The following is a 24,470-nucleotide window of genomic DNA, read 5'->3' on the forward strand; positions in this document are numbered from 1 at the left end:
TCTCTTGAAGGCTTGTCGTTTTTGACGTTCTCACGTCGTTGGCTAAAAACGCAGTCAACACTAATGTTTATGGAATGCATGTTGTATGATGAATGTTTCAGAGCATGTACTTGGGAAGGTAAAATGTGGACAAAGGTTTCCATAATTTAGACCATAGTGGTCATAGAGAGGACCACAGTGCTTCCTTGTAGTATCTCTCCCATTTACATGTGTAGTAGGCGCATAGGTTTTTTGTATGATGATGCTATGTCTTGTTATGATATGAGATTATGGTTGCTTGTAAGGTTTGCATATATGTTGATTGTTTGATTTGATTCTCCCTGGGCTGTTAGCTAACCCCCTTACATTTTCCCCTTCCAGGTAATAAGTGAATGCATGTTATATGATGAATGGCGGGTTGAGATCCTTCTAAAGGGACGTATGAACATTGTGAAGGGCCTTATGAACGAAAGCGATCAAGAATGTCATAGGATCTATTAATGTTATTTTTATTAGCTTTTTCATTATGGGACAAATACTTATTGCATGAAATTATGTTTTATTTTATTTGAAACGAGCATCCAGATGTCATTACATGTTTGTTTTATTATTATCTTTAAGAATAAATGTTCCATTCTTAAGTTTAAAGTAAGTTTTATTTCAAAATACTTGTTGTATTGAGATAGGTCAAATTAGGGCGTTACAGGGGGTGACTTTCTTATTGCAAGAGCATGGAGCCTAAAAGGACCAAGTTGGGTCCAAAGGTCGTTAAGTGTGCATTTGTTGGCTATGCCTCAAATAGCAAGGCCTAAAGGCTATTAGACTTGGAGTCTATTGTGATAGTTGAATCAAGAGAAGTGGAGTTCTTTGAGAATATGTTATATTAGGGGTGAGCACGGTGTGGTTTGGGTGGTTTGAACACTTTTTAATACACCACGCCACAAGTGCGGTTTAGTAACTAGAACACACCATGCGGTGTGATTTGGTTGCACCAAACCGACCAAACCAAACCATTTTTTGCGGTGTGGTTTGGGCGGTTTTCCACGGTTTGTGTTAAAAAATATGCCATAACAAAATTTAAATTTTTTTTAAAATATTAAATCCTTAGTTCATAACAAATCCTTAATAAGTTCTAAACAACATCACAAGTTATCAATTAAGTTTAGTGAAACACAAAAAAAATATACAAGTCTCCCATATTGGGTAACTATAAAAAATGGTATATATGTAAAGTTAATTTTTTTTAATATATTTGTAAGTATGCGGTGCGGTGCGGTGCAAACCAAAATTTCACACCGCCAAACCGCGCACCGCACCGCACCACTCGGTTTAGCTAAAATACAAACCATACCGAACCATTACACTTTTGACACCGCGGTTTGCGGTGTAGTATGGTGCGGTGCGGTCGGTCACCGCGGTTTGTCGGTTTAGATGCTCACCCCTATGTTATATCACTACAACAAAAACCTATTTCCATAACACAAAAATTTAATACTTTTTAAAAAGTATTATAATAGGTAAATAAGTATATAGGTGTAGGTGGGTTTTGGCGCCTAATTTTTCACCCACCAAAAAATTTCCCATGGTACCCCCAAAAAAATTTCACACGGTCCATTAAATATATAAAAATTTGTTTTTTCTGAATAAGTAAATAAAAAAATATAATCCCCAAATCTCTGTCTCTCTCCCTCCATAACCGATCTTCTCCCTTTCTCCCTTTCTCTTTCGCTTGCTCGCTGCCAACCACTGATTGTCGCCGTCGTTCAAGCACCGGACTAGGAAGACAGGTGATGGGGGCCTACGACTTGGGTCGTGTGACAGGGAGGCTCGACTCGTGGGTCTACGGCGTGGCTCGCTCATGGGTGCGACGGTGCTTGCGGCGGTGGGTCTACGGCGTGGCTCGACTCGTGGGTCTACCACAACTTCCCTCCCCATGTTTCCCGTCATCGACCGAAGAAGCTCGTGCCTTGAGCGGCTTAATCCGACGCCTCGTCCAACAACGTAAGTGCTCATTTGAGCTGAGGATTTTTTCCAAGCTTCAATTTTTATGGGATTTTTACTTGTTTAAGCAAATCAGGTCGCCATTCTTGGAGGGTCGGTGGAGTTTCGAATGGTTTGGGTCTGGAAGCCTAGGTTTATTGGCTTCCTAAAAATTTTACAATCAAAGTTTTCCTGTCATCAGGTAAAGTATTTACATCATTAATGCTTGCTTGTTGAGCACATAATTTCTGCTAAGCACAATAGTTATTTTGATCCATATTGCAGTAGCTTTTTCAGAAACCATTATCAGACAGTGTCAGAGATGCTTAAGAAAGGAGTTCATGTTTCAGCCATATTAGGATTGATATTTAGTTAAATATAATACTACTATATTTTATTTACTACACATTGTATGTATGTATGTATGTATGTATGTATGTATGTATGTATGTATGTATGTATGTATGTACGTGTGTATATAGTTTATCTCTGTTTTCTTTTGATTGATTTTTAGTCATTTTATTCAGCTCTCATTTTGCTCATATTTTGTGGAAAAGTTTGTAATTATTATGTATTAAGAATATTAGTATTATTAATATTATTATTATTGTTATTACTTATTTCAATTCTGGGTTTTTGTTTGCAGAATTGAAAAGCTTTATGGTGGGAAGGCCTGTGTCGACCTTCGGATACCCGATGCTGACACTGGCACTCGACAGAACATCGACCTGGTTCTCCTCACCAAAGGGTATGCAAATTTCTTTCCCAAAATTATAAATTATAAATAAAAACCTCATCTTTATGTTCTCAACAGTGCTCACAAAATTCAACTTCACTGCCAGTAATTCCAACTTCACTATCCAAAATATAAACAGAAATGGTGGTCGCTCATTATTGTCTTGAAAATTTGGGTACTTAGTACTCTGCTCTGCACTTCATTTGTTTATGTGTTAAATTGATTTTTTTGATAGTCACATTATGTTTCTTTGATTAAGTTAGATTCATAGTATTGGAAGTAGGTGTATTTGTTGGGAGTTCTTTGATTAAGGCATACTTTGAAAATTGTTGTATTTTTGGTGCAAGAATACTGTTTGATAAAATGTTTCAAAGAGATATTGTGTTAGAGATAAAGAAACATTTGAGGAAGCAACAACAAGAGGCAGAGAAAGATCAAAGATGTTGAAAGAAAGAAGAAGTTGAACTAAAAAGGCAATGATTTCTTTTGGTTGCTTTCTTGATATGTTAATATTTGCTATTATGATGTTATTACTAAAGGAATTCTACCCATATCAAAAGTTAATAATAGAGTTATTAATGTGGACATATATATAGTGTATTTGTGTTAATTAATGTTTGTAACGATTTGTCTGTAAATTTTTTAGTTTGACTGCTTATGATGGTCTGTATTGCTTTTTTAAAGTATATTACTAAGCTTTTAAATAATGCCTTAGAGGTGTTTGAATGAATGATTCACTAAGATATATGTGAATAATTTCTTATCAGTGAGGAAGTTGGATTTTTGGCCCTGAATTTTTTCTTAGCGTTGATTATTTAAGAGTCCATAATTGTAAGTGTTAGTGTAAGACCCATGTATTTATGCTCTTTAGCTATAAATATATATAAATGGCTTTATGAGTGTGAATGAGGTAAGTTTTAGTTATATATAGTGGGATGTGCTCTGTTCCATAATTTTTCAAATATTTCTAAAGAAATAGTTACAGAGTCAAATTGGACCAGTGAGTTAAATGATTTCAAGGAAGCATCATAGTATCACTTTTATATAATTAATTTATGATGTTCTGAAAAAATTTCTGACCATAGTTCATACTTATTATATAATAAATTGCCAAGCTTTTACATTATTTTAGAAGTAATTTATATAAAATAAATTAAATGCACTTCTTTCTTTTTAACTCCATATTAGCTTTAGATGTCTTGTTTAGTTATTCCTCTTTGAAAGTAAATGGGTTCAATAGAAAGAGATTGTGGGTTCTTTATCATCAGTATATCAACCACAGAGACCTCTTCTAGAGACATCATCAAGTATGTTGTTGCCTTGTATAGTTTTGCATTGTTTTAAAGGTTTCTATAATTAGCAATTTTGCATTTCTCATATGATATTATGTGAACATCCTTTTGTAGCATCTGTCAATTCAGCTGCAACTGGACATGCGAGTGGAGTTGATTGGCAAGAAGAGGTTTACCAGAAGGTAATATGACTTGTTCATCAAACTAATTCCACCTATCAAGCTAGGATTCTGTAGCTGTTATGGAAGTAATTAAGATAATTGTGGATGACCAAGAATGTGAAACATACATGCAGTAATAAACTATAAATATCTGATTGGGAGGATAAAAAAATGATGAAGACATTATGTGAATGATAGAAATTATGGTTGTTATTATATTTCATAAAAGCATGTACTATGTAGCTGACTGATGCATGTTAATTTAAGTTATCGGCACCTGAAAAAGTTAAAGTTAACTATTTTTTTTCCATTTGTCGGCAAATCAAAACAATGAAGGAACTGTACTTACCTGAACTTCATGAATTGTATCAGAAAATTGCTGGCAAATTACAGCAGGTACGTTCTCATTTTTACTTACAAGGATCTGTTAAAAAATATATGAAATTTAATTAAAATAAACAAATTAATGAAAACCCATAGTATAAAAGTAGAAAAGGGAAAGAAATTGAAACTTTTTTAGCTTAAGTGAACCTTTTCTTATACTGTAAGCTTACTTGAAGGTATCTTTGGTATACTATGATTTCCTTTTTGGGTCCTTAATTCTGTATTTTCATTTTGGTATATATAATAATTTTAGAATTGGGTTGTGTTGTTGGATTTATTTGCTTGGTGTTTTTTCTGTTCTCATTTGCTACTAAACAAAATACATTCATTTTCTGAAAGTGGGCTTCTTGGGAAAGCTTTGTTTCAGTTGCTTTTACTGTTGTTAGCACCATATAGTTATGAATGAGTGAACTCATTGGACATGAAAAATGTTGTAAGTTGAACCTCAAGATCTAAGAACCTGTTCACACAATGCGACACAAACACAAATAATAGAACAGAAAAATAAAACTGAAACATAAAGAACAATGAAAACCAAGAATTATACTGGCTCAGCTTATAAAAGCCTACATCCATTCAGTCTGGAGGACCACCATGAAAATCCACTATCAAAGTCAATGAAAATACACCCTCACAGTTGAGTGATAAGCCTCATAATAAATCTCACTATACAATCTGCACTCAGTTATCCCAAACCCCCAGCACAACCATGGAAGCACTTTCTCAACAGTTGAGTTCCAAAACTCTCAAACTCACAACAACTTTGCACTCTTTCTCACGGGTCAACAAGTTTTCTCAAAATGACTTGTGTCCCTCAAATGAATAAAGCTCTAGCTTTTTTAATAAAGGCTTTCCTAAATTAGAAGCCAAGAACCGTTGCTCTGGTTCTTGCTTACTAAAACAGGCAAGTTAGTTGTTATTTTATTATTTTAGGAAATGAGACTTTGAAGCTGTTTGGTGTTATTCATTTCTTGTTTGCAAGAGAATCTCCATTCAAATGTTTGGTGGTTATGTGACATTCAAATTTCTATTCCTGCTTGTTAATTTATTGGAACATATATAATACAGTACTAATTGAATATATATATTTATATATTGTTCTGAGAATACTCCTTGCACTCATGTCCATGGTATATATAGTTTCTCATTGGTTTAAACATTGATTTATGTTTTTGCTTGTGTATTTCTCTCTTGTTTTGGACATTTAGCATTAGCTAGTTAGATTAAGTTTATTTTTCATTAAAAATATTAATTTATAATAGAAAAACTTGTTTTAAATAATTGGGTGAATCTTTTATAATGTTATCTAATGGTGATCATATTTTATTTTCTCTGTTTATGACATTAAATATGTTTTTTCTTCTTCTATTTGTTTAGTGTACATTATTCTATATTAAAAATATCCCCTTTCCATTTTCTTTATTGTGATTTTAAAATAAATTGTAGAAGTTATGGAACGATTGGTGCCAATTACCATTTAGCTTTCATTCATATTTGGGCTTGCAGCAATATTGAAATAACAACCACATGGAACTAATGATTTGATCTGACCCAATGATTTTGATCCCTTATTGGGGTGCTTTTGGTGCATTTTTCATCAACTAAAACTTGTTATGGATTCACTTATATGGGTATTTTGGCTAACAGTAAGCAATATTGAAGAAATTGGGCTAAAACCTTTAACTGATTAAAATGCTACAGAAAATTTTCAGGTGCATTTTTTTTATTATTGTTTTTCTATATGATTATGTTGGATAATAAGCAAGTGTAGATAATTCTCTTATCTTGTTGGTACATATTGACAGAGTTTCAAGTTCTGCAATCAATTTTAGACCTTATGTTGGATAATATATATACATAATTTTAGACCTTATGTTATAAGCTACTGCATTCATACATATATATTTGGATATAATTGTAGATTTTCTATCTGTTATAAGCTACTGAATCCATACATATGCAGGTTCTGGCTACTATACATCTCATTAACATGATTTGAAATTTGTGTACCACAAGCATATTGCTGAAATATCTTGTCCAAATGTTTCTTGTGTGTAGTTAATTTAGTAATACTTTGAATTGAGATGTTATGTTTTATTATGTATAGTGGTGGAGGAGATTAAAAAATGTTTCATTGTAGAAATACCCAGCTAGCTTTAGAAGATTTTTTAGTCTTTTACTAAGCACCATTCTAAAGAGTAGTTGGACATGAGCTTCTGCTTAGATGAGTTTTTGTTGACCTTCTAGTGTCACCTGTGGTCTTTAAGCATTCCTCTATGAATTGTATATTTGATCAATTTCCCACTTTAAAACTCAGTGCCCTTTTTCACTTTGATAAGTTTGACTCTTTTATTTATTTTTTTATTGATGACTTTGAATATCTTCTAAGTAACTAGTAAGTATATTTTGAATATCTTCGAATGAGTAAAGGAGTATTGTTTGTGAGAAACTAGATGTGCTTAGATAATACTATTCCCACCATGACCGTCAAGACCTCAATAATTTTTGGTAAGTATATTTGCTTTTTCTGGTTTTAGTTGGTAATTTCGTTTGTTTTCCTCTGCAACTAACTGAGCATATATATTTCATTTCCTAACATCTAAAACAAAACATGGATAATGGAAACTTAGGTCACTTGGGACAATTGAAAAGTTCAGATAATTAGAATAAAGAAAACTAAATGTTTACACAGTCTTACAGTAGTTGTAATGTGGCCATTTTAGAGCCATGGAATGTGGTTCCATGTGGATGCTGCATATGTTGGAAGTGCTTGTATATGTCCAGAATATTGCCAATACATTGATTGTGTTGAAGAAGTTGACTCATTTAACATGAATGCACATAAATGGCTTCTGACAAACTTTGATTGTTCTTCACTCTGGATCAAGGTATGTGAGTACCATTAATGCACAAAAAAGGCTTCTAACAGTAGCGAGTTTGATTTTCCATGCATTCTGGTACATGATCATGAAGAGAGAGTATATATATTGTAGCAGTTATCTAACTTGCAGGTCACTTTAATGTATAACTAGTCTTTTGTGTGTGCTGGTTTTATTACTTTAAAATATCATTTCACTAATGCTAACTCTTCTCGCAAATGGACAGAGAAAATTGAAGAATGATGCAAGAAGTTGATCAGGATAATGTGAGTATTTCTCTGATGATTATTCTGTTACTGCACCAATTGAATGGCTGTAAATTAAAATTCAGAGATTTAAAGAGTTGTTTTCATTGCATAGGGCATATGATCATTCAAATTTTATTTTGAGCCATTAGTTGTTTTGTTTTGCAAATATCAAGATGGACTCATTAGAATTTAAGATCTTGTTTCTGTGGTTGAATTTACTTTTTCTTGAATTTCTTGAATTACCTGTGTTTTAGGGGTAACAGAAGTGTTTGTACATTAGTAACAAGGTTTTAGTTGCTGGCATAGTTTGGTGGCCATATATCCCAATGTCCCCACTCAAGGGCCTTAAAAACAGAAAGAGGTCTTAGATCACTATTGGGTTCCATGACTAATGAGTTGATTGAGTAATCAAGATAATGATTTAGACAAAAGATTTATATTTTTTAATCAACTGGGGCTCACTTTTGTGTTTGGTGTTCATCAGGGTTATAATATACATTTCTTTCATCCTTTTTATTTATCTTTTATAAGGTAATCTAATTTCTGTGCTGTATGTTAGTATTTGATGTTGAATTGGTCCACTGTTAAGAGTGCAAGTTCTTACTGTATGTCCTGAAACAAGTTCTAGCTAGTGATAAATCATAGCTAGAAGTTTCCAGGTGCATTTTTATTTTATTGTTTTTCTTTATGATTTTGTTGTATAAGAAGTCAAAGTGTGATTCTGTTTTTATTCTTTAATTTATTTGGGGATATATTGACAGAATTTAGAGTTCTGGAATCAATTCTTCCTCACATACTTTTTGATCATTGAGAATGATATATTTGTTATCTTGATACATTTCACAAGCCTTGTTTTAAGTTGCATGTTTTGTTGCTTCAGTCGTTGTTTTGCATGGTAGTATATCTTGCTATACCCTGCTGTTTCGTCAAGTTTTGGAGTTATTACAAATTTAATTTAAACTTTATATGCTTACAGGTGGAAACTAGCTTACATCTTATGTTCTTAATAATAAAAGGACTTTTTTTTACAATGTGCATGTATATTGAGATGATTTCTTTGGAACAATTCTTGACAACATTTGTAGTTGACGCCTTTAGAATGGAAGAATGTATTTCACTAATTTTTGTATACATTTCTTGTTTTGTATTTAGTGATAAAGGAATCTGAATTGGGCATAAATTATGTTGTAATATGATTTCTTAAGCCTAGACTAGTAGATTAAATATTGTAATTACATTTGAGTAATTAATAAAAATCTATTTATGTTACCTTATTTGGCTTCAACTATCATATTTGTTTTCCTAGTTTTGTGTAAGTAAAAAAAGATTATGTTTTTCTAAGCTAATATAACACATGTGTTATACTAAAGTGCAGTATAACACAAATAATGTGTTATACTAAAGTGTAGTATAACACAAAAAATGTGTTATACTAAAGTGTAGTATAACACAAAAAAAGTGTTATACTAAAGTGTAGTATAATACAAAAAAGTGTTATATAATTGACTATAAATAACATAATTCAACACTTATCTATATATTAAAATAACACAAAAATTGTATTATCGTTGACAGTACAATAACACATGTATAACACTGATAAAGTGTTATGTAAAGTACCCTGACTTACGATAACATAGTCGGTCTTAACACATCAGAAAGTGTTATTGTATGTTTTGATAATACATTTTCGGTGTTATTAAAAACATTTTTTCTTGTAGTATTGTGATAGCAACTCTCAAAAGCCCTAAGTATTGGAGAATCTCGTAAAGAGAAAAGATCCAATGGTTAATGAGCAACTTATATTGCCTCAACAAAGCCAAAAACTTTAATATTTGGGATCAAATGAGAAATTTTCTCAAGTAGAGATACTCTGCGGTAAACTTAAAGAAGTCTCATGGAAATCCTTTTTTATTCTTCAAGTTGAGGATGATCCCAAAACCTACCAAGAAGCAATGTCTTTGAGAGACTCTGCTTTTTGAAAGCAGGCAATAAATAATGAGATGGATTCAATATTATCAAACCACACATAAGAAGTGGTAGACCTTCCACAAGGTTCAAAACCAATTGGGTGCAAGTGGGTATTTCAGAGGAAATATCACACCGATGGCACATACAAACCTTCAAAGCTAGATGAGTCGCTAAATAGCTTAAACAAAAGGAAGGAATTAATTATTTTGACACATATGCATTGATTGCTAGGACAACCATAGTAAGATTTTTGTTTGCCATATCATCAATATATAAAAATTATGTTAATCAAATGGATGTCAAAATGACATTCCTAAATGGAGATCTCGATGAGGAGATCTATATGGAACAACCAGAAAGATTTTGTAATACCTGAATAAATTACTTATATCCTTTTTAGGTTTGGCATGTTTATATATTTTGGTATATTTCAAATAACACTCTTAGTTGTGGTATTATTTTAGTAAGTCTAGAAACTGTGAGATGATTGCATAGATTAGAAAATATGGTATCCTTCTAAGTATAAAATTTCTATATTTATGTAATTGTTGTGTCACACCCATGGTGTTATTATGGGGAAGAATTATCTTATTTAATTCAACATGTTTTACTTAGTCTTTTATTGAGTATATATAAATGTAATGTCCCAAACAAATGCTAATAGGGTTTAGTGCCTTGATTAGCGTACCGGGAGGACATAACTGGATATATGTGTGATTAACTGAATAAATGCATGACTATGTGGTATGCATGATATATATGATAATGTGAGTATGATTTTATGCATGTTTATGAGTATTAAATATGCATGTGGGCCCATTTTTGATAATTGGGGCATATTTGTAATATTGGCCCGTCGCGGGCATAAATGTTAATATATGTGAGTAAATGATTGAGACCACATTATTATGGGGATATATTTGTAGTATACGGCTCGAGGCAATCCTAGTGAGCGGATTGGCAGAAAAATCACAACAGGGTCCAATACCCGGCTTGGAGCCAGCCTAGGGGTATTTTGGAAAATTTAATGTATATTTGGGGTTTATTGAGTAATAGGTAAATATTTGATGATTAGTTGGACTTGACAGGATTAATTGACAATTGGAAGGATGACTAGAGGAATTAGCGGGAAACGGGGGAAAAATGACCATTTTGCCCTTAAGGGAAATCAGGAGGTTGAGCTAATATCAAGGGCAATATGGTCTTTTTGGTTTGTGGATACACTCTTCTTCTCATTTCTCCTGCTCTCAACAGCAAGAGCCTTCTCTACCATCTAATCATAGGTAGAGATTTCATACACTGGGGCAACTCTAATGCCTCGAGCTAATCCATGATTCAATCCTTGAACAAACCTTTCCTTCCGAGCCACATCTGTGGGTACCATGTCTAAAGAAAACTTGGCCAACCCATCAAATCTGTTAACATACTCGGTTACTGTTGCATTACCCTGAACGAGATTCAGAAACTCATTCATCTTAGCAGTCTTGGCCACATCACAATAATATTTTTCATTAAACAGCTGCCTAAATTCTTTCCAATCCATCACAGCTGTGTCTTGTGTCTAGGATACTACTTCCCACCACGTCCGGGCATCATCCCGCAAAACAAATGTCGCACAAGCCACCCTATCGTGACCTACAAGTCCCATACTATCAAGAATGGAACTGATCATGGCCATCCATTGCTCAGTTCTGAATGGATCTAGGCCTCCCTTGAAGATTGGAGGGTAATACTCCTGGAATCTTCTACGGAGAAATTCCTATCTGTTCTCAACCCTAGGCTTAGCCAAAGCTGATGCCACTCCTGGCATAACCAAGGAAGAAATGTTTCCCGACAGATTCTGCTGTTGCTTCAGACACCTAATCTCTTCCTCATGTCGCTGCAATCTTGATTGCAAATCTGTGAACATCTGCTGAAAATTCATAGGAGCAGATGAAGAACTAATACCCTAGCTGTAACTCCCAGCCTCTGTATAACCACCACCAGGCTTCATATCTGCCTTGGATATAAATCTGCGAGTTGAATCTGCAGTCAATAACTTGACCCATTAATCATGATGAGCATATCAAGAACTTTCCCCACGGGAACAATCTTACCACACCACATTTACAAACCACTTGCAGTGCTAAAAGCATGCCCATGACATTCATACATCAATCATAATCCCTGCTCTTCCAACATTCACATCATGCCTCCAACTCCAGCATGCAAATATTACAATTATATATTCATGAAGCAGGTAATCATATGATCACATTCATATACATATTCACAGAGCATATAATCATATAGTCAAGAGCCAGACTCTATCAGAATCTCATGCTCCCTAATACAATGTGCAGGTAAAGCATTTACATTCTATTTAAGCAGTTAAGCACATAACTACAGAAATAGTTACCATTCCCTGAGTGAAGCTATCTTCAGTGACGAGTGTACATGCCCAGCTTGTCTTCAGGAACCATAAACCTTGGCTCGCTCTGATACCAATTTGTAACGCCCTAAACTCCAGGGGCCGTTACGGTGTGCCTTGTAAATAGTGCTAAACTCGCTAATCGAGTCGTTGGGCTAAAATCGTGTAACTAAGTATGATTAGCGGTTTAAGGATTAAATTTTTTTGGTTAGGATGTAACGTTTCATTAGAACATTTATTATATACATTAGGATCCCAAAATATAATTTAAAGGTATATTACAAGAAAATATTTACAACCAGCCGATCTAAGCGGCAAAACAGGGTTTAACCCTAGTTCCTCTTCAAACCTTGGTCGTGGTGGTCGAGCAGCTGCATATGTACACATCATCACCTAAGCTCTCCAACTCAAGGATGGTCCAGCTTTCTTTTACCTTTACCTGCATCACATAGCACTCGTGAGCCAAAGCCCAGCAAGAAAACTCAATATGCTCATGAACAGTTATATAATGACATCAAATCATAAGGCACACGCTTAGCAAATATAGCCCTATTCAAGCAGGAAAATGAGTTCACGTAATGATGAATATACAACATCAATCGATGATCATAATAATCATCCCGGGCTTTTAGCCCCAAATAGAAGAGTGACAGTTGTAAGAGTTACTAAGGTGGGTTCCGTTCCCAATAGCAATGTGACGATAGGGTCACCGGGGCTTTATAGATAAGTGATCATTTCACTAGCTTAAACAAGATAGGTGCTTGATGAACTAGTCACCAATATAACTTATCGCATGACCATAGAGTCACAACCGTGGGATTCCGCTCCCTAGCCATGTGACAAGCTGTCACTTAGGCCTTTGGCCCTGGCTCTGAGTAACTAGCTTAGACTAGTCAAGCGCTTATAATTTTCATCGACCTTAGGGTCGGTCCAGCATCAATGCTCCCAGATTCATTCAACGCTGATATCGATTATATCTAATCTTTTATTGGCCCTGCGTTTAGGATGCTTATGCCGTTTCTGACTCTCAGGTCAGTAATATGCGACCGGTGCCGTCCCTGACTAGTCAGTGCCATACACAAGGAAGCAATGCTACCAAACATATATCATATGTCAAATATCTGAATATAGGGCATTCAACATGCTTACTTAAAAATTTCTAGCATAATTAGGATCATGCATAAACACAGAGGCTCAAGCTCTGAATAATCTCATATTCAATATTCATAGCATGCCTTAATCACATGTTTCTCGTGCAACACATGCATCACATTTAATCACTTGACATGCCTCAACAATAACTATGCATGTCACATTTAAACATCCAACATGCATCAAGAATAACCATGCATGTCACATATACATAGGGTGTAGTTTTCTTACCTTTGGTCCAAGCACAGGTTACCAATAAACTAGCCACAAGCACGAACCCGATTCCAAGCCTCTAATGATAACCTAGTCACAACCACAAATGGTGATCCAATGAGTTCAAGTTCTAAAACCAATCCCAGAACCAAGACCTAGCCTCCGAGACATCAAACCCCACCAATCCGGGTAGTAGGAATGATCCCAAGGCCTAAGGTTGGAGTTCCCAAGCTTAAAACATCATTTCGGCCATAACTGTCCTCAAGCGTCGCGGCCCCAACTCGCTGAGCCGCGGCCCCCAGCCAAAACAAGGGCATCAGGGCCAAGTGCCACGACACCCTACACCTAGCACCGCGGCCCCCAGAGCACACAAAACCCTGCCACCTGCTTCATCGAGCTTGGGTCGCAGCGCCCAAGAACAGGGCTGCGGCCCAACTTCGGGCCAGCCATTTTTCTCCGTTTTCAACCCCTTAAAACCTCCCAAAAACATATCAAAACATCTCCAAACTCAAAAATCAAAGTTCCCAAACATCCCCATGATCCAAAACCCATAAAACTCAAGTCTCAGATCACCCAAAAACTCATCAAAACACAAAGTCCAATTCAAGCTTAAAAACTTTAAAAAACTTAAAACTTAAAACTTGAATTACCTCCGATTAAGTTGTTTCCAACTAAATCCTTCAGCTAATAAGCTTCTAATCTTCCCTAGGATCGCTATTCCCCGATCCTCGCTTGAATCCAAGTCCTAGAACTCAAGTTACCTTTAAAAATGCACTCGGGAGACGAAAAGGAAACTTAAAGGGAGAGAGTACGTACAAAACGTTCTTTTTATTTCTTAAAAGGTTACTTCAAGCTTAAGTAGCCTCAAAAAAATCCTAACGCTCGGGGTCCCGAAAACACTCCTAGGGGGCAAAATAGTCAAAATCTCTAGAATTTTCCCTGATCTTACTAACTCCCAATTTATCACCAAATATCGATTCCCATTACCCAATAACCCGGTAATGCTCTAAATACACCTTGACTCACTCCGAGTCAAGAATAAATCTCATTGTGACTTTCCCACTAGCTTACCTCCTAGGATCATCTCGTGTTGGGTAACCCTGGCATAACCAAATAATAATAAAGCACCACACACATACATCACATATATGTCAAATATGCCCGAAATGGCCAAAATATAAAAATCACCCAATTACTCAGAAATGGGTTCACATGCATATTTAATACACCTAAACATGCATATTATCATTTAATAACATATTAAATCAATTATGTCCCTCCCGACCTCCTAATCAAGGTCCTAAACCTTATTAGGAAATTTGGGGCATTACAATTTCTCTCTCTCCCCCTCCTTGGTCGGTTTAAACTTCTTCCTTTGGTGGGCATTGAGGCATGTAGAGTTCTTGGAGAATAGCTGAGGAAAAGGCTGAGAATTTGAGCTTTGGAGTTGGAGAATTGAAGCTAGGATCACTGAAGGTTTAATTCAAGGGCTTAATCTGCAGTAGGGGTAAGTGAATCTCTCTATTCTTGACTGAATTCTAAGTTTTGGTTTAGTCGTATTTAAGTTCTAACTTTGGGTCTGAATCTGAGTTTTGTTGAAGATATGGATTAGTTCCTAGGGTAATTATGATAACTATGTTGTGCTATTATGGATTCTAGGCTTGATTTTCAGGTTTGGTTATGATTTGGGTGTATAAGTAGGCTGGGTTCTAGGCCTTTGAGATGAAGAAAAACGTTGCAAACCCAGGGATTTCTGGATTCACGAGGGCATGCCACGACCCAGTTCATGGGCGTCGTGGCTCGCGTGCCCTAGATGGCCCTGGGAGGGCTGCTGATTGTAGGGCACACCGCGACTCTAAGGGGCAAGTCGCAGCCCACCTCCCCCTGATGCAAGAGGCCGTGCCTCTGACTTAAGGCGCACCGCGACCCTTAGGGTCAGGTCATGACCCACCTAGGAAGTTTTTGTCTAGGGTTTTTTTTAAGCTTGGGGAGGCTTGGGGAGTCAAACTTAAGTGTTCGGGATGATTTCTACAACCCGGTTTAGTAGAAGTTGATGCCTTGGAGGCTAGTATTTGAATCCAAAGTTTTAAATGGTTTAGAATCTTATGGTTATTCATTTTTGCTGTGTGACTAGGTTTTACCGCAAGGGCTCAGGAATTAAGAATCATGCTTGGGGCCATTATATGCTTGCTACTTGGGATCCGAGGTAAGAAAACTGCACCCATGTGGTTGTGTTTGGGACTAAGGTTCCCTATATTTGAATATATGCAATGTGTGACTGTATTGATGATATGCTTTATATGATAGTACAGTTGAAGGGTTTGGGGGCTGTTGATAAGCGCACTGGACGCAGCTTGGCCAATGTGAGCCTGGGTCAACTAAATAATCAGAGGACTTGGTCTAAGCGAGCCAGGGTCAGCTAAATAGTCAAAGGACTCGGCCTACATGAGCCAGGGTCAGCTAAATAAACAGAGGGCTCGACCTAAGGGCTTCAACACCTAATCATTTGTATTACTGATTAAGATGTATGCTTGAGAATATATGTTTGTCGTTGTTTAGCTTAATGCTTGTATTGTGTTGAATAATTGGACTGGTTGGGTCAAGGTTGATTAAATGCTACTGTTGCTCTTTGGTTGGGATTATTGCCTATAATTTATTTATCAGTTGAATTTGGTGTATTGTATTTACTGTCTTTATACTATTGCCTAGTTGTGCATGTTGTTTTAAGTTTTTTTGTTGGGCCTTGGCTCACGGGTGCTATGTGGTGCAGGTAAAGTAGTTGATAGCTGGACCAGCCATGAGTTGGAGAGCTTCAGGGGCTGTGTGTACATATGCGGCTTGCTCGATCGCCACGGTCGGGGTAGCTTGGGAGGAACTAGGGTTAAACCTTGTTTTTGCCGCTTAGGATGGCTAAATTGTATCTGTTTATCTTTTACCAATCTGTAAACTGATTTTTGGGATCCCATGTACGAACTTAATATTTTAATGAAAAATAGTCATTTTGTTGACCAAATCTTTTCTTACTTGACCTTGACTTAGTCTTTAATTACACATTTAAGTTCAAACGATTTGCTTAGCAGGTTAAGCATTATCTTAAACACACAGTGTAACGATCTTAGTTATCCAGGGCGTTACAATAAAATAATGAAATTCCTATAATAGAGGATGTAGATTCGATCATAGCATAGGAATAGGCAATTTTTGGTCATATGGTTTTCAAATGGATATATAATTATATATAGTTAATTATGGTTATTATTATTATTCTAGTATAGCCAAATAAGTAATTAAGTTTGAATAAAATGAGTTAGGCAATTAGTAGATAAGGTTAATAAGATAAAGTGGTTTATATAATGTATATATTCGGCTATATGAGTTTTAATTAAGATAGATTATATATATATAAATGTATTGGCTATTTATTAGAGAAACTAAGAGCTATAGAAAATAAATTCTTATCTAACGTGTTGGATTTAAGTTTGAATTGAGGATTTAATTGGATATTAATTAAATGAATAAATAAAATGTGCTCTAATATTCTAGTATGTAAGTTTCGGCCAGCCTAAAAGTGTGGTGATCAAATATTTAAATTCTTAAAAATAGATATTTTAGGCCTTTGACTAAAAGTATAATAATGTTAGTTCAAGCAATAGTTAACTAAGAAGATATTCTTACTATTATTGTGGTGGTAGTTAGTGTAGATTTCAGCTAGACTAGCTGTTTTAAATTTTTAGATATTTTAGGGATTTTAAAATACGAGTGGTTAGGATTTTAAATTTTAAAGAATGTGATAGTTTATTAATTCTATAAATAAGCGTTATTGAAGATGATTGAATAAAAGAAATATAGAAAGAGAGTGGTTGAAACCGAGGGAAAGTGTTTCGAGAATAACACAAAGACAAGAGGCATTCTTTCATCTTTTGCTTGAGGATTTCAGTTGTTAAGGTAAGTTTTATATCTTCTTATTGAGTTTTGAGTGAGGTTTAGATTCTTTTGGTCATTGAGATCTAATTTGAATTCATGATTAATTTAGGATTTTAGTTCTGCGATCTCTCACACAAGTTGCCTTGGATTTTCAAGGTAAGGAAATTAGGTAGATATTTATGTAGAATATGTATGTGTGATATGTATGTATGGTATATGTATGGCTAACTATCCAGGAACAGGATGTGTATGTGAGGTAATGTGGCTCTTGTTTGCCTATTATGGTTATCTCTACCCTCATAAAGTGTCTGTTTTGTTATTATGTATGTAAAGATATCCTTGACCTTTCCTAAGTTCACTTTGGAATAAGTTATGATATTAGTAAGGTTTATGTATGATTTTGTATGGCTATGTTGAATAGGTATAGGTATGTGATATAACTTGTTAAGTAAACTTTTTGCTAAGTATTATGCGATTGTTATGCTTATCTGTTTGTATGTATTTCCTTATTGGGCTTAGAAGCTCACTCCTTATGTTTTATATGTGCATATAAAACCAGATAGAATGTTAGACTGATGAGTGCAAGTTGATTCCAACCAGCAGTATGAGTATCAGTGAGGATCGTATAGCTGATGGTAGTCAAAGGGAACACACAATTTTTATTAGTTTTTATTTATTTTAAATAAGAGATTAATACTGTTGCTTTATTTTACATTATTTTATGCATTAAAGAATCTAAAGTATGTTTTCTTTTGACTAGGTACCTTATTGCATTGTTTATAATAAAAAAAGCAACATTTATTATTAGTTTTCAACGCTTGAATTTATTATGTGATTTTTGTAATGACCAAATTATTTCTAAGACCTTGGACCATTAAAACTACTAGACATAGCTACTATTTTTGAGAAAACATACATAAGAAATAATCATAACTTTATTAAACCCCAAAATAAATACTGTGCAAATTACAAAATAAGATGTACAATATGGTATGGGCACCCATTGTTTATAAATCATAAAATATAACTTTAAATACTAATAGCGGAATTACATCAAAACATAATTTAAAAGACATAAAATAAATAATGCCATCCTCGATCGACACGCAGTCCATTGAATTCATTCATCCTTAACACACAAGCCAAGCAACCAAGAATCCTTTCGTCTTCCATATCATTTTCCTGCATCACACTAAAAATAAAGGAGTGAGCCTAATGCCCAGTAAAGAAAATCTATTAAAACATACATCATAATTTATAAGCATAACACTATATCATATACTATAAAACAATATGACTATCAAAAACATATATCATATAGGACTACAATGGCCATCATACTTCTTGGGGCTTGCTAGCTAAGCAAATCATATGCCCATAAATTTGTGGGGCTTGTTATCTAAACAAATCATATGCCCAAGGACTATAAGACATACTATACATATACATATCATATAATAAATATATCATAACATAAAAATATCATATCACAACATATAAGCACATAAAATCTATCCTATTTTCCTTACCAAAAGTCGGGATATTTGGGAACAAGAACGGGATTAGAACACTGCTATAAACCAACAGTAAAATGGTGAAAATCCAAAGAAAATATAAATATGAGAACTAAACCATCAAGAAGAAACTTACCAAGAAGGACCTTAAGTTTCAAGAACTTAAATACCTAATCAAGAATCAATAACAAGAGTTAGGATCTGAATAAAAGAAAACTAAAGAACCATATAGAATTGAACTTAGGAATAGGAATACCTTGAATGATCTTATGGATTGGTCTAAACCTTAATACCAAAATCTCACTATTTCTCACTTCCCAAGTGTTTATAAAAGCTTAGAATGATAAAGCTTTAACCCAAAACCCAAGTGTATCTCTCTATAGTAACATTAGCACCTTGGAGGCTCTGATCAAATGCTTGAAGAATGAAGAAAATGGCTGAGAGAGTTTAGACTAAAAGGTTTTCCTGCGGTTCCCTCTCTTCGATGGTGAAGAAGAAGAAATTGGCTCGGAAGCCTGTGACTCGATCGATTGCTCAGCGCTTGCCTTCAATCCAAGATGAGAATGATCAGGATGGACTCGTTCTTGAAGATGTGTACATGAATGGTGAAGAACTGACTCAGGGTGTGACCCTAAATGATGTAGAGATGGGAGTGACGGACGGTGGAGAAACCCAAAATGATGCGCAAAAGGCTTTTGAAATGGCTACCCCATCTAGCTGGGCGGACAAAGTGGAGGCAGGAGACTTTCAGGCATCAGCTCAAACTCATTAGCAACAATTTACAACGAGTAAACTTTCATTTTGTGACCAGAAACTTGAATATGCTGAACCATTGATTAAAGATGGTAAGAGGATTGCTCGGGTTGATATTGATGAAGTGAAGATCCAATCGACTAATTGGAGTTCTGCTGTCATTTGTATGGTTCTTGGTGCTAATCCTCCAATGGCTGTGTTTGAAGGGTTTATCAAAAGGGTTTGGGGTCATCTACGGATTGCCCAAATAGCCAGGATGACAATGGGACTGATTATGGTCAAGTTTAATGATGATGCTACTCGAGACCATGTGTTGGAAAATGGTATCCTTCATTTCGATAGAAAACCAATGATAATTCGCCCATGGACAACTGATTTAAGTGCATTTCGCATGATCTGCTCAGTGCCTCTTTGGATTAGATTACATGATTTAGGTCTTCAGTATTGGGGAAGCAAATGCCTTAGTGCCTTTGTTAGTACGATAGGCAAGCCGATAATGGTAGACAAATTTACTCGAGAGAGATCTAGAGTTCAATTTGCTAGGATCCTGGTGGAGGTGGAAATCACAGATAATCCTCCTCGGATTATGCATTATCTGAATGAACAAGGTCAGCTAACGGAACAAGGGGTGGACTATGAATGGTTGCCTGTTAAATGTAAAACATGCTCAGGTTATGGTCATTCTATGGCTGACTGCCGCAAGGAGATGAAAACTCAGTGGGTTAAGAAGGACAATTTTCCTAGAACTTCTCCTGAGGATGGGCGGGACAAGGATGAACAATCTTTGGGTGCTATACCTGATGTGCCTAAGGATTTGGCTGAAGTTCCTAATGTTGTTGAGGGCCTAAATGCTAGAGATAAGTGGCAATCTCCTAAGAAAATGGTTCCTTTGTATAAACAAGGGCCAACAAAGAGTAAAAATAAGAGAGCAAGTAAATCTGTGGAAACAAGACAGAATCTGACAAATCATTTTGAGGTGCTCCAAGAGCAGTTAGAGGGGGAGAAAGGAGGAATAGGTAATGTTAGCTCTTCTTATGGATAATTGTAATATCTTGAGCTGGAATATAAGGGAGTTGAATGGTCTGAAAAAACAAACCGTTGTGTTAGATATTTGTAGTAGGAATAAAGTGGGGGTTGGAGCTCTCTTGGAAACTAAAATGAGGGGGAATAAAGTCATGAAGTTGATGACTAATAAATTTATGAACTGGGATTTTTATTCCAGTCCTGTTATTGAAGGTAGAATATTGATCATATGGAGGAAGATCTTTGTCAAGGTTATTGTTCTAGAGAAGACAAATCAATATGTTCACTGTTATATTAAAATGGCTGGTCAGAAACATCTGTTTAGTGCTACATTTGTGTATGGGCTCAATACTATGGAGGAACAGAAGATCTTATGGCAAAGATTACCAAAGCTTTCTCTTCTAGCCTCTTCTTGGGTTATATTAGGAGATTTTAATGCAATCTTTACAGCAAAGGATAGAAATGGAGGTAAGCCTGTGTCTAAAGTGGAATTATTAGATTCTTCTTAGTGGCTTGCTGGGAATCAAATGGATTCGCTTAAAAGAACTGGCTCTTTCTTTACTTGGACTAATAATCAAGATGGGTCTGCTCGCATATATTCTAAGATAGACCATGTTTTTGCTAATGAGGAGTGGCTGGATTTTTTTCCTAATACAACAGCTATGTTCAGTTGGGAAACAGTTTCAGATCACTGCTCTTGTACAGTTTCTATTCTGGCCATGGAGAATTTGGGTGTTAAGTTGTTTCATTTTTATAATTTCTGGACTGAACATAAAGATTTTAAAGAGGTGGCCTTAGATAGTTGGAGGAAGCCGATTAAGGGGACTGGTTTGAAGGCTATCTATTTGAAGACAATGCGGCTGAAACATAAGTTGAAAAGATTTAATAGGGATCATATTGGAGACATAGGAGTGAAATTTCAGAAGGCTAAAGATCAATATCAGGCTGCGCTTTTCCATGCTCAGCAACATCCCTGAGACTTTACTCTTCAAGATAAAGCCAAGGCTGCTGCTGATGCATTCCTAATTCAGGAGCATATGTATCACAGCTTCTTGGCTCAAAGAAGCAAGCTTACTTGGTTAAGGAAGGGTGACATGAATACTGCTTATTTTCATGCTTGTCTGAAAAAGCGCAAAGAGGAGAATAGAATAGCTACTTACATAACTAAACAAGGTAGGGTGGTGGATAATTTTTCTGATGTGGTTTCTCATTTTCTGAATCATTTCAGAATTTTTATGGGTAGCCCTAGTTCAGCTACTAAGAAGATAAATAAACAGTGTGTAGAGATGGGATCCAAGCTCTCAATAGACCAGCAACTTCAATTGTTGAAGCCTTTCTCTCACAAGGAAATACAAGATGCTATATTTAGTATTCCCAATATCAAATCCCCGAGTCTAGATGGGTTTGGTTCTGCATTTCTCAAGGTGTTGTGGCAGGAAATTGGTAGTGAAATATGTAGAGCAGTAGGACAGTTCTTTGAGACAGGCAGTATTCCTGAGGAGCTTCTTAATACTACTCTGTCCTTGGTCCCTAAAACTGATAATCCTTCTCGGGCTGTGGACTATAGGCCTATTGCTTGTTGTTCTACCATTTATAAATGTATTTCAAAGCTATTATGCTCTAGATTGGCCAGGGTCCTTCCTGATTTAGTTCAATTAAATCAGGGAGCTTTTGTTCAAGGTAGATCAATAGCTCATAATATCTTGATTTTCCAAGATCTTATCAAGAATTATGGGAGATCTTCTATCTCGCCTAGGTGTGCAATTAAAATTGACATAAGCAAAGCTTATGACACAGTTGATTGGTGGTTTATTGAGGATCTCCTAAAGGCTTTGTGTTTCCCTTCTAGATTTATAGGCTGGATTATGACTTGCTTAAAAAACACATCGTATTTCTTGCTTATGAATGGAAGGGTTCAAGGCAGTTTTAAGGGTGAGAAGGGGCTTCATCAAGGGGATCCAATGTCACCACTTTTGTTTGTTTTAATCATGGAATATCTCACTCGGAGACTCCAACTGGCAGCTCAAGATTCGGTTTTCAGGTTTCACCCAATGTGTAAAAGTCTTAAACTTCTTAGTTTATGTTTTGCAGATGATCTGATTTTATTTTGTAAAGGATCTCTTTCAGCTGTTAAAGTGCTCAAGGGTGCTCTAGGGGATTTCAGTTCTGCTACAGGGCTCCAAATTAATGCTAGCAAATCTCATATATACTTTGGGGGAGTTTCTGCTGTTGACAGACAGATGATAGCTGCTGAGATACAGCTTTAAGAAAGGTCCTTTCCTCTTAAGTATCTTGGTGTCCCTATGAGACCAACCAAATGGAAGCATGAAGACTGTGACATTATCATCCAAAAATTCAAATTGTGATTACATACTTGGGCTAGTAGGCACTTATCCTTTGCTGGTAGAATCCAACTCATCCATTCAGTTCTCTTAGGGCTGAGGAACTAATGGATGAGCATTTTTGTTCTTCCCCAAAGTATTATTAAGGAAGTTGAAAAGCTTTGTCGTGGTTTTCTCTGAGGAGTTAATGGTAATAGGAGCAAGATTCATGTGGCATCTTGGTCGAAGGTCTGTCTGCCTAAAGCTTATGGAGGTCTTGGATTCAGAATTGGTTCAGTTTGGAACCGTGCCATCTTAGCAAAGTATATATGGGCTATTTTTTAGAAGCACGATTTGCTTTGGGTTAAATGTATTAATTCAATCTACTTGAAAGGTTCTAATTTCTGGTCTTATAAGCTGCCTCCTGATACAAGCTGGTATTGGAGGAAGTTATGTAATATGAGGGGGAAATTCAGCTGTGATGAGATTAAAGCTACTGGTACATCAGGAAAGTTTCAAACATCTAAACTGTACAACAGTACCCTTTGCCAACAACAGGTTGGCTATCATCAAGTTGTTTGGTGTAGGTTGTCTATCCCTAAGCACAGATTTCTGTTATGGCAAGCTGTTAACTCTCAGCTGCTTACCCGTGACAATATGCTCAGGTTTTGTGTGCCAATTGAATCACTTATGTGTCCTATTTGTGGAAGCTTTGCTGAGAGTCACTCCCATCTGTTCTTTGACTGCTATCTCTCCAAACAGGTTATGGAGCTTATCTTTGATTGGATGGCTTTTAAAGCTTGGCCTACTGAGTTTGCTGGTTGGAAGGTTTGGCTTACTAGCAGAAAACCTGGTATCTTATTTTCTATCACAAACATGATATTGGCAGCTGCTGTCTATGACATATGGAGGAACCGAAACAGATGTATTTTTGACAGATTTTCTTAGACTGCTGTTGGTATTGCCACTGAGATAAAGTCTATAATTCAACACAGATTATACATTGTAAAAAATATAAAATTGTCTATACAGGAACAGAGATTTATAGCTAAGATTACAATGTAATTAGCTTGGGTGGGCTGTTTTTGTTGCTTGTGTTTGTAGAATTGGTGGGGTTTTTCCCTTGTAAGTAGTTTGGGTGGGCTGAGTTTGCAGCCTGTGTTTGTACAGTTTGGCTGGTTTGTTCAGATTGGCTGGTTGATTAATGAAGTCCCTTTCTTCTTGATAAAAAAAAAAAAGGAAAATGGTTGAGCACTAGATCCTATTTATAGAGTTCAAGGAGTGAAACTAAACCCTTTTAATTTTAATAAATAAATGATTATAAAATGAAAAAGATTTGAATTTTTGTTCAACTGACGCCCATAACTCGGTCAAAATTGTTCAAAGGCAGATCTAGGTGGTTAAGGCTATTTTTAAAATTCAAAAATCAAACTTTCAAAAATACATACATGGAGCCGATATATCACCCCCTGTAGACGATATATCGCCTCCCCCTGTATTCTCGAGCCTCGTTCGATCATTCGTGCAAAG

General features: G+C 35.7%; 3 protein-coding genes across 15 annotated transcripts; all 3 read left to right on the forward strand.

The window, feature by feature from the left end:
• Positions 1–1,652: 1,652 nt before the first annotated feature.
• Positions 1,653–16,399, forward strand: LOC133792342 (mediator of RNA polymerase II transcription subunit 15a-like). Of its 13 annotated transcripts, none has more exons than XR_009874251.1 (9): positions 1,653–1,980; positions 2,057–2,161; positions 2,606–2,707; positions 4,102–4,169; positions 4,521–4,544; positions 7,638–7,677; positions 15,540–15,611; positions 15,718–15,930; positions 16,176–16,399. XR_009874251.1 is itself a non-coding variant. In XM_062230247.1 (6 exons), the coding sequence occupies exons 3-6, from the start codon at positions 2,620–2,622 to the stop codon at positions 7,665–7,667; spliced, it is 246 nt and encodes an 81-aa protein (XP_062086231.1). In that variant the 5' UTR covers positions 1,653–1,980; positions 2,057–2,161; positions 2,606–2,619; the 3' UTR covers positions 7,668–8,928. The 13 variants fall into 13 exon arrangements, 1 of the variants encoding a protein (XP_062086231.1); XR_009874248.1 differs by having other exon boundaries at positions 2,606–4,002; positions 4,485–4,544; positions 16,176–16,395; XR_009874249.1 differs by having other exon boundaries at positions 2,606–4,002; positions 16,176–16,395.
• A 2,928-nt stretch (positions 16,400–19,327) lies between these two features.
• Positions 19,328–20,638, forward strand: LOC133814683 (uncharacterized). The gene is made up of 2 exons (XM_062247613.1): positions 19,328–19,594; positions 19,655–20,638. The coding sequence occupies exons 1-2, from the start codon at positions 19,328–19,330 to the stop codon at positions 20,636–20,638; spliced, it is 1,251 nt and encodes a 416-aa protein (XP_062103597.1).
• Positions 20,639–23,399: 2,761 nt separating this feature from the next.
• Positions 23,400–23,888, forward strand: LOC133814693 (uncharacterized). The gene has a single exon (XM_062247623.1). The coding sequence runs from the start codon at positions 23,400–23,402 to the stop codon at positions 23,886–23,888; it is 489 nt and encodes a 162-aa protein (XP_062103607.1).
• The last annotated feature ends 582 nt before the right edge of the window (positions 23,889–24,470 follow it).

Source organism: Humulus lupulus, chromosome 1 (genome assembly GCF_963169125.1).
Source record: "Humulus lupulus chromosome 1, drHumLupu1.1, whole genome shotgun sequence".
Classification (NCBI taxonomy): domain Eukaryota; kingdom Viridiplantae; phylum Streptophyta; class Magnoliopsida; order Rosales; family Cannabaceae; genus Humulus; species Humulus lupulus.